The sequence below is a fragment of the Pristiophorus japonicus genome, chromosome 13 (genome assembly GCF_044704955.1).
Source record: "Pristiophorus japonicus isolate sPriJap1 chromosome 13, sPriJap1.hap1, whole genome shotgun sequence".
NCBI classification, from domain to species: domain Eukaryota; kingdom Metazoa; phylum Chordata; class Chondrichthyes; family Pristiophoridae; genus Pristiophorus; species Pristiophorus japonicus.
The window spans coordinates 14,193,231-14,206,531 of NC_091989.1; the positions used below are offsets into that span (position 1 = coordinate 14,193,231).

The following is a 13,301-nucleotide window of genomic DNA, read 5'->3' on the forward strand; positions in this document are numbered from 1 at the left end:
CAAAGTAACAGATCATGCAGTTGTTTCTGGTTTCAAAGTTGCTAAATCTGTAATTATGCTTTGCATCAATACTAAAGCTGTAGTATAAATCCAAAGCCAGAGCTTCAGTGACTCCAGATTTGCACTTCTTATTCTAAGTATCAGAGCAAAGTGAAACCATGTCACACTGATGTCAAGGTCGTAGTGCAAAGGCACCTGAAATCACATGAGGATCAGTGAATTTCAGAAATGTTTTCCTGGAGGCATGCATCATGTCAGCGAAAATTCACATTTACATTAGAGAATCACTTCAATGGAATGTAACCTGGCCCTCTTGCTGACAAATCTTCCCAGCTTATTCTGCTGGTCAGATCAGGCAACAATGGATAGCCGCATTGTGCAAGTTGGTGTGGTCACATTTGTGACAATGGCAGTCCAGCTGGAACCTTCCTGATGCAGGGAATGGTGAACTTAGCTAAGTGTTGCTGCCAGTTCTCAGCGGTTGGAAGAACTACTAGAAAAATGTCCTTGTTAGGGAGATCTTGCTGCTTTTGATAGAACAGACATGGCTTTACAGGATTGTCCCCGACGGCACCCTACATGACAGAACCAACTCTGTATAGTAAATGGGTATTAGAGAATAATGCCTAGACTCACCACTCCAGGATAAGTGTGTTACAACTGTGTATAGATGAATAGCCCTATTAATGTTCTGTAATTTCAAGTGCTGCATTCTTCCTCGGTCATGCATATTTCAGTAGTTCAAAACCAAGCTGATAAATCCATACACCTGGAGTATTGTATACAGTTTTGGTCTCCTAACTTGAGGAAGAACATTCTTGCTATTGAGGGAGTGCAGCGAAGATTCACCAGACTGATTCCTGGGATGGTGGGACTGACCTATCAAGAAAGACTGGATCAACTGGGCCTGTATTCACTGGAGTTCAGAAGAATGAGAGGGGACCTCATAGAAACGTTTAAAATTCTGGTGGGTTTAGACAGGTTAGATGCAGGAAGAATGTTCCCAGTGTTGGGGAAGTCCAGAACCAGGGGACACAGTCTAAGGATAAGGGGTAAGCCATTTAGGACCGAGATGAGGAGAAACTTCTTCACCCAGAGTGGTGAACCTGTGGAATTCTCTACCACAGAAAGTAGTTGAGGCCAATTCACTAAATATATTCAAAAGGGAGTTAGATGAAGTCCTTACTACTAGGGGGATCAAGGGGTATGTCGAGAAAGCAGGAAGGGGGTACTGAAGTTGCATGTTCAGCCATGAACTCATTGAATGGCGGTAAAGGCTAGAAGGGCTGAATGGCCTACTCCTGCACCTATTTTCTATGTTTCTATGTTTCTATGTTTCTATATAGGAGCTGTAGCAAATCACCACTGCAGGAGATATAATGGATACTGCATTGCTTATTCCACTTGACTGGGGGCTTTTAGGATGCCAATCATGAGAGATGTCAACAGTCTAGACTGACTCATCTTTCATCAGAAGATGTAAAAAGATAACAGCAGCTTGCAAAGGCTAAAAATGGTGGCTGGGCACGATTAATATTTCAGGTGAAAAGATTTGTAGCGTGACATTCATCTTTTATACGAAAAAGATTTTGTGGCCAATGAGCCAAACAACAGCTCGGGATGAAATACTTAAAAAGACTGTACAAACAGCCAGACTAACTCCCCTGTTCCACCAGAGTTTATATCAGGCTCAAGCAGGATAAATGCCCTTTACCGCAATATATAACCTAATGCTATTTATCTCACATCAGCACACAATGTAAATGAAATGCTTGGAAAGATTTGGACGTGGCTTTGAAAAACTACATACCTAATTTGTTGGGAAGTGACATCATTATTTTCACCTACTGAGTTACATTTCTTGTTTACTTGGAGTAACCAATTGTCAAAATAGCGCAGATACAAATTTCTTGGAACCAGAGTCAGGTTGTCACCATATATAATTAAGCGGTAGAGAAGCTTTTTTGGGATTACTTATTGACAAAGTCAAATTTTTTTTTCAAAATACATAAATTCACAACCATTAAATCCATGGATTCCCACTAATCACCTAGCATCATTGGCTGAAGGACAATGAGAGGCACTATGAAGAAAACTGCCTTCATGATAAAATTTGTTCAGAATGGACTGAAATTCCATTGATCTTTTTATTGGAGTAGAACTGACAAGAACAGAATCTGCTTTTCTGTGAAGCAACTGGAACAAGTTGAACTTCTATTGAATGTAAAGAAATAATTTATCATTTCCACGTCATTTCCTTCACAGAACTTAGCATCTCTAAAACAAAGTATATTACGAAGAAACAAAACGTTATTTGCTCACGGTGTGGCCCTAAGAGTAGATAGTGATATGAAGCCATCTTATATTTAGAGGGCAGTTCTTACAAAGTATTTACAGCACAGAAACAGGACGCTCAGCCCAACTGGTCCATGCCAGTTCTGTCCTGCTCCCAGTTAGTGTGTGCAACGCCCCAAGGCTTGTTGGAAGATGTCCTTACAACTATCAGATTTTGAGCTTTAATGAAGGTTTTGAGCTCTTTCAATATCAAAGATCTTTGTGAAGTGTTCTTTTTGAAACTGCTTTTTAGTTCGACATCCCTTAATGTGAGAAGATTAGGGCAACTGTAACAAATGAGTAAATATGCATCATCATAGTTCCAACTCAAAAATCTGTGCAGAGCTGGGAAACCAAAGGGGATTTTCTTTGATCACTTGTTTAAATCATATCGTTTGAAATTCTAAATCACAAGAAAAGACTGAAAGATGCTCCGAGGGTACAAACGCCAGCTAATTTGGATACAGCAAGGGCCCACAAACAGAAGTTATCATTCTTTATGGTGTTTGGTTGACACCATTAAAAACAGAGAGAACTTCCTGCTCTTCTTCGAATAGTGCGCCATAGGATTGAGCCACGGTTATAGGCAAACAGTCTATTTTCATCTGGAAATTGACACTCCCAACAAGGTAACAAGTCCCATTACTGCACTGAAGTATTACCCACCCTAGATTAAGCACTGAAAACCTAGTGTGGGGTTTGAATCCACAACCTTCTGAATAAGAGGCTATGGGATAGAAATTCAGGCTCACCAGCAACCTGGCGCACCTCCCGTTTTTAAAGTGTTTTTTCGGCCGTGCTAAAGGGGAGAGCCTTCACCATTTTAAAACTTTGGTCCACTGGGCCACCAGGGATGGTTTTGGCCTGGCCAGCGGCCTGGAAACCCAAGAAGGGGTACAAGAAGTTGGTGACCTGGCTGAACCCAGGGGCATTATTGCCAGCCCACAAAAAAAAACACAGCGGCTGTGGCAGTGGGCCAAGCAACCATGTCCCACATACAGAAAACAAGGTGCACCAACAGAAAAAGCTGTCAAGAGGCACAGCACGGCGGATCAAAGATTTTTCACGCCAAATTTAGCTGGAGGTGCGGGAATTCAGTGATGCACACTTTAATTACGCACTTAACACCGGTCGGCAGCAGCAGGGTGGAAGTGGGAACCGCCTGAAAACCCAAAGTGAATTTCGCGAGCGGCGGCCATTCGACCGCAAATTGGCGGCCACTGGACTCCACCGCTTGGCCACCGCTTTCTGGCCGTTTTGGGAGGCTGAATTTCTGCCCCTACAGCAGTACCAACTGAGCCAAGCTGACAATTAATGAAGGCCTATTTGATCTCATCTTTTCAGAATATCAGCCTTACTGCCTTCCCATTTCAGAATCCAGCTGTTTGTTAAATAATGTATTAGCGTCAGCCATTCTTGTCGACCTGTTCTAACTGTTGATCATTTTGTGTGTAAAACACTTCACGGTCTCTGTCCAAAACTTGCCGTTCATAATTCAGAACCTGTATCTTGCACCTATAACAACATAAGTTTCAGTAATTTAAAAGAACTGTTTTACTGACCATTATGCATAGACCATTACAAGTGGATGATAAATGCATTGGTCGAGCAATATGGTCCCCGGGTGAGCTGCACAAAACGTGTTCTTGCTTTTTGATATTCATATACTGGCCCGAAATTTGCAGTCAGGATGACAGTGAACTGGCAGAATTCGCTGCCACTCTGCCTTTGAAACTGACCACAACTTTGGGATTTGGCACATCCCGAAGTTGCGGTCAGGCATCGACAGCTCTGAAACAGGCTGAGCTGTGCCCCCGTTCCCCGCCACTCCCCATTCCTCCCACCCCCACCCACCCCAACAGAGCCGGAAATCTGTATAATCAGCCAAATCATTGAAAGGGACAAAAACTTTAGCTCTTGTGCAGTAAGTATGCTGTTAAATGCCACACTAACAGTAGACCCAAAGAGTTTAGATGTAACTGGGGTTTTGATTGTGTTATTATTGCTAAACAAATGTGAAACATCTGGAAAACTAATTAAAATTTTGTGCTGTGTGAAATTTGTCCATGTTAATAAAAATTTAATTTTAAAAAACTTTTCTAAATGTAAAAAAATCTCGATTTGTCCATCTTTATTCTAGGTTTGCCTTTTTCTCATGCGAGAGCCCCAATCTTTCTTTTGTTTAATTTATTTAAAAAAGTTAAAATTTTAAGAGCTTACTCACTTCCTTGTTCGCGGTCTGTGAGAATTCTGCCTTTTGATTGGCTGCTTCGACAGCCTATTGACGTCACAGAAGTTTGCACAAGGGAATCCCCATTAACTTTCATTAATTTGAATTGAAGGTCGGAAAACCTGAAGATCCTTGTGCGAATCATACTTCGGGGCTAGCAGCGAACGCCTTCCCTTTGTTGCTGACCGCAAATTCAGGGCCATTATATTTAATTTAATCAAGTGTAATATTTTGAGGGATATTCATCATGATTTTAAGTCAAATAGTTATCTGCACCCCATTGTATCTTTTCTGTAAATATTCAGTTAAAAACTAATCATTTACTTCAGCATTTCAGTTAACTCTAAGAAAAGTCTGAGACTAATTCAGAAGGAAATACTTCACAGCGCAAGAGCTGGTGTTGTGCACATCATGACTGTTCTTCCAGTCAACACTAAGGCCACAAGGGGTTACGAGAGGCTGAAGTGAAGCATAATTTGCTCAACTAGTGACCAAGTTATTTGCAAAAATGCTTCTCAAGACTTCAGGTGTTTAAAAGGGTAATTACACCATAGCAGGGCATTGCTCATCACATTTATTATTGTATAACTCAAGTTTACACACAACATAAGGAATGGCCTCGAGTGTCACGTTCTTACTGGTAGTCCTAAGATTTGACTGTGACTATCTTATGGCAGGGATGTGTGTGGGATGAACACGGCAATCTATGCAGCAATCTATATAGTTTTTCTCTGGAGTTTGATATTGAAGTTGCATTGTTAAAGCAATGCTAGCAGGCACGTTTTCTGCCACTGTCTTCAAGATAATTAGTAGATGAGAAACAAATTCATTCAGAGTGGCTATGTGCAACTCTGACAAACATCAACATTTAAATTAATGGGTTTTTTTTTTACCATCAATCGTCATAATTTTGTGTTCCCATTGCAGTAAAAGTCAAAAGAAGCTAATCCTAATTATATCCAACTTACTGAAACCCTTTTCAATGAAACCAATGGAGATTACACGAACATTTAAAACAAATTGAAGTCTATTTTTCAGTCGAAAGTGCATGCATAGCTTGAAAGTATTTAATTGCCAAATTGAAGACAAAGTGCTGAAATGGGTTGTGTTTACTATTGGACAAAGCAATACCAAAAAAAATACAAAAGTTCAAGCAGTCAGATTGTAATTCTAATTGTTTGCACATTAATCCTTAAAGGTGCAACCGTCAACCAAGATGTGTATCCATGATATATTTTTTTTAAAGTACGACAATATCACTAAGAATTGACATCAAAATCTGTTCTGTCTTTCTGTCTGTTAATTTTAGAGAATGATTTCGATGCTGGGTGCTGACAACATTGTGGTTATACACTTGGAAGCACTGAGCCCAACATGGAGGGGGAACTAAATTAAGCATAGTCGAAGCAAACACACTGCAGGGTTCATGAGTGCAAGTGCTGATGTTAACTCAGCTTCCTTGCAGAGACAGACTCGCCCCACCCCACAAGATCATTAGTAATCACTGTTCAAACAAAAATATTTCAAACACACACAAAATCAAACACGGAAAGGAATAAATAAAATGGGATGTTGAAGTCAACAGCAATTCACTGCAACCATTTGATTTTTAAGAAATCAAAATGACAGAAAGGGCACCCATTCGAATTTCAAGGCACCACACCGTGGAGCAGAAAGACACAGTTTCACACCCACAATTCCCTGTAGGATCGGGAAGTCCGACTTCGGCCACGCTGCTGCATAGCCGGTCAGTTCCACATAGATACGCGGAGAAGTATGATCAGTCAGTCACTATAGGCCAATCTTGTGCGCTCTTTGCAACTGTGGGATGGAAGTATTAGAGGATCAGGTGGGTGTTGTGGGAAAACTTTGTAGGTGAAATACATAGGGGTAGGAACTGAAAAGGATTATACTGACTGTACCAAGCAAATGCAAGTAGCATGTAGAAATAAAAAATGTCCTTACTTGACTCCATATCTTTCCCTGAACATGATATGGTCCCTGTAAGTACGGTTCACATCGAGGTCAATCTGCCTGATATCTGGAGATATCGTCCGTGCTCTGTTTTTAAGTTTCTTAAGATTTTTTTTTAAATGCAAAAGAGACAAGAAAATAAGACATTTGGTATTTGGCAGCAATATTCTCAAATCAAAATTAGAACAGTGCTAAAATACTAAATTTACATTTTTTAAATTCCAATTTTGCATCTAACACACTTCCATACAATGCTCACCTAGAGTTCAGGCCCATTTATTCAGCCTAAAAGCATTCACATTTTATGGAAAGATATGGTAGAATGAAACGGTCATTTTTATCTAAAGCAACGGGTGTTCTTGATCCAGTTTTCTTCCCAGCAATGATTGATACAAGGTTATAAGTCCATGAGCATCAGTAGCCCATCACTTGCCTCACATGAGCCAGTAATTACTGGCAGAATGCATGTCCGTGGAAGAGGGCAGCGGGTGGGGGAAATGAAAGAGAGGAGAGAGAAAACGGAACAGCAACCAAAACTGGTCTTCATTCAACATCCCCACAAATATGCACCAATCAACATGGGTCATTTGACAGAAATCAGGAGCATGAACTCCAGCTAATTCCCCAGACCAGGGAAGAGGCACTATCAAAACCAACAGTACAGGCCTAAACATTGTCTTGGTTGAGGTGAGCTAAATGGGTGAGGGATCAAACCTGGGCGTTCATGGTCTGTATTGACTAGTATCACACCATGCCGTTGATCTGCTCATTGAGTGAAATATTAGATTACCTCAATCAAACAACAGCTATTGTTTCAATATCAATCAGGTACCACAGTCAAAAATGCTTCTTCCCCAGGTCTGGGACTTGTGGCCCACATCGGCAGAAAATCCTTCGTACAACATAGGATTTGTTATTGCTGTAGTACCTCAATCTTGCGGCTGGATGGCACTATAATGAACTTCAAATTAAAATAAATTGTGTTGTAAAGTATCAAATTCCAGCCACTTGATCATATGCTGAACTGAAATTTTTTTGACAAAGCACCAAGTCGGGGGAATTAGGCACAATACAACATTTCAATTATAGACTGCCATTACAATGCCAGCAGTGGGAGGAATTAGGAACCTACAGCAATTATAGCCAAGCTGTAAAAAGCATCTTCAGGAGGACAAATGTAAAACATTACAACCGAGCACACAGTACAGGGATACATGCTCAGCACTAAATAGGACAGAGGTAAAAATCCTCTCCATGTACAATACATGGCCCTAAATGGATGAATAAAAAGGGTTGAATACTTTCCTCATTCCTACCTCAAGTCACGTGAAAACTTAAAAAATATATATTTAGATAATAAAAATCTCCACATATTTTATTGTTTGGAGGGAAGGCATTAGTTCTAATTGTTGGCAATAAAATTAGTACTTTCGATAATCTTAATGGGTAGTTTTAAAGGGGGTGCAATAACAGACACCTGGGGTTGCTTGTGTACAAATCATTGAAGGTGGCAGGTCATGTTATCAAAACAGCTAATAAAGCATTTGGGATCCTGAGCTTTATAAAAAGAGGCAGAGTGTACAAAAGCCAGGAATTCATGCTAAACCTATTCGGCGCCAGCTGCAAAATTGTGTCTAATTCTGGGCCCCACACTTTCGGAAGGACGTGAAGGCTTTGGAGAGTGTAGAGAAGAGATTTATTAGAATGATTCCACGGATGAGGGATTAGTTACATAGGATATACGGCACAGAAACAAGCCATTCAGCCCAACCAGTCCATGCCGGCGTTTATGCTTCACTCGAGCCTCCTCCTGTCTTCCCTCATCTAAATCGATCAGTATAACCCTCTATTCCCTTCTCCCTTATATGCATGTTTAGCCTCCCCTTAAATGCATCCATACTATTCGCTTCAACCATTCCCTGTGGTAGAGAGTTCCACATTCTCACCACTCTCTGGGTAAAGAATTTTCTTCTGAATTCCCGATTGGATTGAATATTATGTAAAGAAAAGCAATAAAATGTACAGTTGACTACCTTATATTGATGGCCTCTAGTTATGCTCTTCCCCACAAGTGGAAACATTCTCTCTGTATCCACTCTATCAAAACCTTTCATAATTTTAAAGACCTCTTTTAGGTCACCACTCATCCTTTTTTCAAGAGAAAAGAGACCCAGCCTGTTCATCCTGTCCTGATATGCATACCCTCGCATTTCTGGTATCATCCTTGTAAATCTTCTCTGCACCCAGTACTCTGTGGTCTAACCAAGGCTCAATGCAGGTTTAGCATAACTTCACTACTTTTTAATTCTATACCTCTAGAAATAAACCCTAGTGCTTGATTTTCTTGTTTAAAATAAATACGGCCTTGCCGCAACTTTTAGTGATTTGTGTATTTGTACTCAGAGATCCCTTTGTTCCTCTACCCCAAGCTAGATTCTCACTCTCCAAGTAATAAGTGACCTCCCTATTCTTCCGCCCAAAATGCTATACTTCACATTTATCTATGTTGAACTTAATTTGACAATTATATGCCCATTCTGCAAGTTTATTAATGTCCTTCTGTAATTTGTTGTCGTCCTCCTCGGTATTGACTAGAGAAGCTAAAGCTGTTCTCCTTGGAGCACAAGGCCAAGAGGAGATTTGATAGAGATGTTTAAAATAATGAAGGGTTTAGATAAGAATAAAGAAAGAGAAACTGTTCCCAATGGCTGAAGGGTCGATAACCAGAGGGCATAGATTTAAGGTGATTGGCAAAAGAACCCGAGGTAACACAAGGAAATTTTTTTTGATGCAACGATTGGCTAGGATTTGGACTGCACTGTCCAACAGGGTGGAGGATAGAGATTCAATAGTAGCCTTCAAAAGGGAATTGGATAAATACTTGGAAGGAGATAAAATTGCAGGGATATGAAGAGCAGGGGAGTGCGACTAACTGGATTGTCTTCCAAAAGAGATGGGCCGAATGGTCTCCTTCTGTGCTGTACTATTCTATGATAAGTAACTTTCCATAGAATTTTGGTTTATTAATAAAAACAATTAGGACAGGGATTTGCTCACCTGATCCAGCCACCATGCAAGAGTCTGAGCTCAAGCAGGCTTGTCAGAAACAAGCACCAAGGAGAGGCTGGGTACTTCTCACAAGTAGTAAAAAAGGCAAAGCTCAGAGGGCAGGGCATTTCCTTTAACCCAGTTAAGAACAGCATGGACAGAGACTTGGGAGAAAACTTGCTGCAAATATAAATACTTTTTCAATGTCACCAATCAGAACTTTGTCCAAAAGAATTGCCTATTTTTATAGGGTACTGCATAATTAATCTCTGGGAACTGGGTTCACCCCAGACCAATTTAAGTCTCATATGCTGACTGACTACGACTGAGCAGTACAAGACAGTTCCTTGCGGATGCAGGCCCAAAGCACAATACTACCTCACAATTCAGCACAAACACTGCCTTCACAAACACCACAAGGATAAATGATATTGTAAATGAAGGAATTCACACTGATGTAGTAGAGTTGCTCTTCTATGCCTAGGGTTAAGACATGATGGAGCTAAATGTAACTAGCAGTGCTACGCCTCAGGTAAATGTACATGATGGCTGATACTGGATATCTACACGGAAAGTGTTCCACTGCCAACACTGATTTTACCGTAAACACAAAGAACTATTTAAATTTGGGAAATAATGCTACAGGGAACAATTTGTACACAGAAACTACTCTTCAATTTGAGCAAAAAATACCATGAAAAGTAAAACAATATAGCTGTCAATCATAAGCAGTTCACAAAATGATACACATTTACCTGGAATGTATTGCAGCAAGGAGCAATGAGTCTGCTGATAGATTATTTCACAATGCTGGGATGTCAAGTGTTTAAATACAAATTGATCTTAATATTATTCTTTTTTAATAAAAGAATATATGATCTGGCAGAATCAAGTTTGGCAAAATTCCAAAGCATCATTTTAAATTTACCAATTAAAACTGGTTATCAATATACTTATATTTACAGTAATATAGATGTCTTGCACTTGAACATCATTTTGCTCCTCCCTACACTTTCAACAATGAAGGGAAACTAAAAACCATGCAAGTATGGCCCTAGTTGAAGTTAAATTAAAAGTATCAGAAATTGCAAAATACTTACATCATACAAGTCTTTTTTCTCCAACTTTATTTTTTGTATTTCCAGAAGCAGAGACCAGACCTCTCCCCTCAGCTGCAGTGGGATTCCCTTATAAATTCTCCGCACCACCTGAGAATCAAAGTGAAAAATAATAATTTTCCTCAGCTACATTGTAAGTTACTCAAATCTACAACAACATTATCTCTAAATGGGCAAAAATACAGGAGATGCACATGTTATTTTGGAACTAACTACATTGGTCAGTAGAGCCACATGTTAAATGGCTGAGGCCCCACTGACCCAATAACAATATCTCAGAAAATATTAATCTCAGCTTGACAATATTCAGGTAACTTGCCTCAAAAAATATTGCTACAATACTGCTCCTTCCTATTCTGTGATGCTGCAATTATGAACCACCTTTTATTAGTATGAATCTCATGAGTAATTGCATTATTATTTTTCCACTTCTGAATTCGATTAATGTCACACCATTTTTTCAACTGGAGATGGGAGCTGACATCCTGCTTTTGCCACTTCACAGCCACCTGCAAAGACGTCGACAAAAGAAGCTCTTCAATTTTCCATTCTGGTCTCTCCTACGGCTATGAAATTCAGATCAAGTGCTCTGTGCACTGAGTGATCCCCAACCAAACAGGGATGAAGCCCATGGGAGCTCAAATATACTGGGCTATACCGTTATGCAACATTTAAATGCAATGTCCATCATTCCTCTGTAAAGTGCCTTGTGCTTTTTGCTACCTGAAAAACACTATTTAAAGTTATGTGGTTGCTGTAGATACACAAGAACATAAGAAATAGGAGTAGGAGTAGACCATTTGGCCCCTTGAGCCTGCTCCGCCATTCAATAAGATCATGGCTGATCTGATTCTGGACTCAGCTCCACTTCCCTGCCCGCTCCCCATAACCCTTTACTTCCTTATCGCTCAAAAATATGTTTCTTTCCACCTTAAATACATTCAATGACTCAGCCTCCACAGCTTGTTGGGACAAAGAATTCCATAGATTTACAATCCTCAGGAGAAGAAATTCCTCCTCATCTCAGTTTTAAATGGGCGGCCCCTTATTCTAATACTATGCCTCCTAGTTTTAGTTTCCACTATGAGTGGAAATATCGTCTCTGCATCCACCTTGTTGAGCCCCCTCATTATCTTGTGTGTTTCAATAAGATCACCTCTCATTCTTCTGAACTCCAATGAGTATAGGCCCAACCTACTCAAACTATCTTCATAAGTCAACCCCCTCATCTTCAGAATCAACCTAGTGAACCTTCTCTGAACAGCTTCCAATGCAAGTATATCCTTCCTTAAATACGGAGACCAAAACTGTACGCGGTACTCCAGGTGTGCCCTCACCAATACCCTATACAGTTGTAGCAGGACTTCTCTGCTTTTATACTCTATCCCCTTTGCAATAAAGGCCAACATTCCACTTGCCTTCCTGATTACTTGCTGTACCTGCATACTAACTTTGTGTTTCATGCACAAGGACCCCCAGGTCTCTCTGTACTGCAGCACTTCGCAATTTTTCTCCATTTAAATTATAATTTGCCTTTCTATTATTTCTGCCAAAGTGGAGAACCTCACATTTTCCCACATGAAACTCCATCTGCCAAATTTTTGCCCACTCACTTAGCTAGCTGTCTATATCCCTTTGCAGATTTTGTGTGTGCTGCACACAATTTGCTTTCCCACCCATCTTTGGATCATCAGCAAACTTGGCTATATGGCACGATGACACAATTAAAATCACAACTTGTACACTCACTGTTTGAACATAGTACTGTACTTAAAAAAAAAATAAAAACAAGTGACTTGTTGACCTGATATCTGCCTAACTTTTCCATGACTACCATTTTGGAACCAGGATTTGAAGAAACTATACTATTTCACCATGCATTTTGTTGTAGCATTGTACTGAACTATTCTTGCACACAAGATCTAAATGTTCTGCCCACTAATCATCAATGGCAAGAAAATCTAAGTGATCTTTAATTTACAAATTTAGCTGCTGGAAAATGCCACATGTTCAAATTACTCAAAAATAACAAAGGCTTGAGTTAGACCATACTTGTATCATACAACTTCTTTTAAAATCACTGATCTCTGCAAGTAAAATTAATGAACTATATTCATTAATTTATTTCTATAACCTGACCAAAAGCGAGAAAGGACTCAAAAATGACATGAAGTGCTCTAAAAAGTTATAGAAATCCAAAAAAGCAGCTAGTGGTAGGATGCACTGTAATCAGTGAATAGAGAATGTGTTAATACAAAAGCTAAATACTGTGGATGCTGGAAGTCTGAAATAAAAACAAAATGCTGAAAACACTCAGCCGATCAGGCAGCATCTGTGGAGAGAGAAACCAAGTTAAAGATTCATGTCAATGATGATTAATTTGGTTAAATATCCCTATCGGCCAATATACAGACCAGATTATCCTTGACCTATTGCCAGATGCTGCATACTGACCAGAACCTTTGCTGATCTATGTTCCTCCATAGCTCAACGATCCAGAGGCCAATTGTAGCACCCAACCATAGGCGGAGATCACCTAATTCAGTATAGTTGGTTTGATGGCTAAGTGATGCCCTGCATGTTTAACTGGGGAAAGC

At 39.9% G+C, this 13,301-nt stretch overlaps 1 protein-coding gene across 4 annotated transcripts in view; it reads right to left on the reverse strand.

The window, feature by feature from the left end:
- The window catches only part of usp6nl (USP6 N-terminal like), a 266,108-nt gene that overhangs the window by 75,537 nt on the left and 177,270 nt on the right, over positions 1-13,301 (reverse strand). For all 4 annotated transcript variants that reach the window (XM_070897165.1, XM_070897162.1, XM_070897163.1 and 1 more), the window contains 2 exons: positions 10,687-10,794; positions 6,530-6,639 (listed from right to left, as the gene is read on the reverse strand). In XM_070897165.1, coding sequence (XP_070753266.1) covers positions 6,530-6,639; positions 10,687-10,794 — 218 coding nt within the window. The remainder of the gene's footprint in view (positions 1-6,529; positions 6,640-10,686; positions 10,795-13,301) is intronic.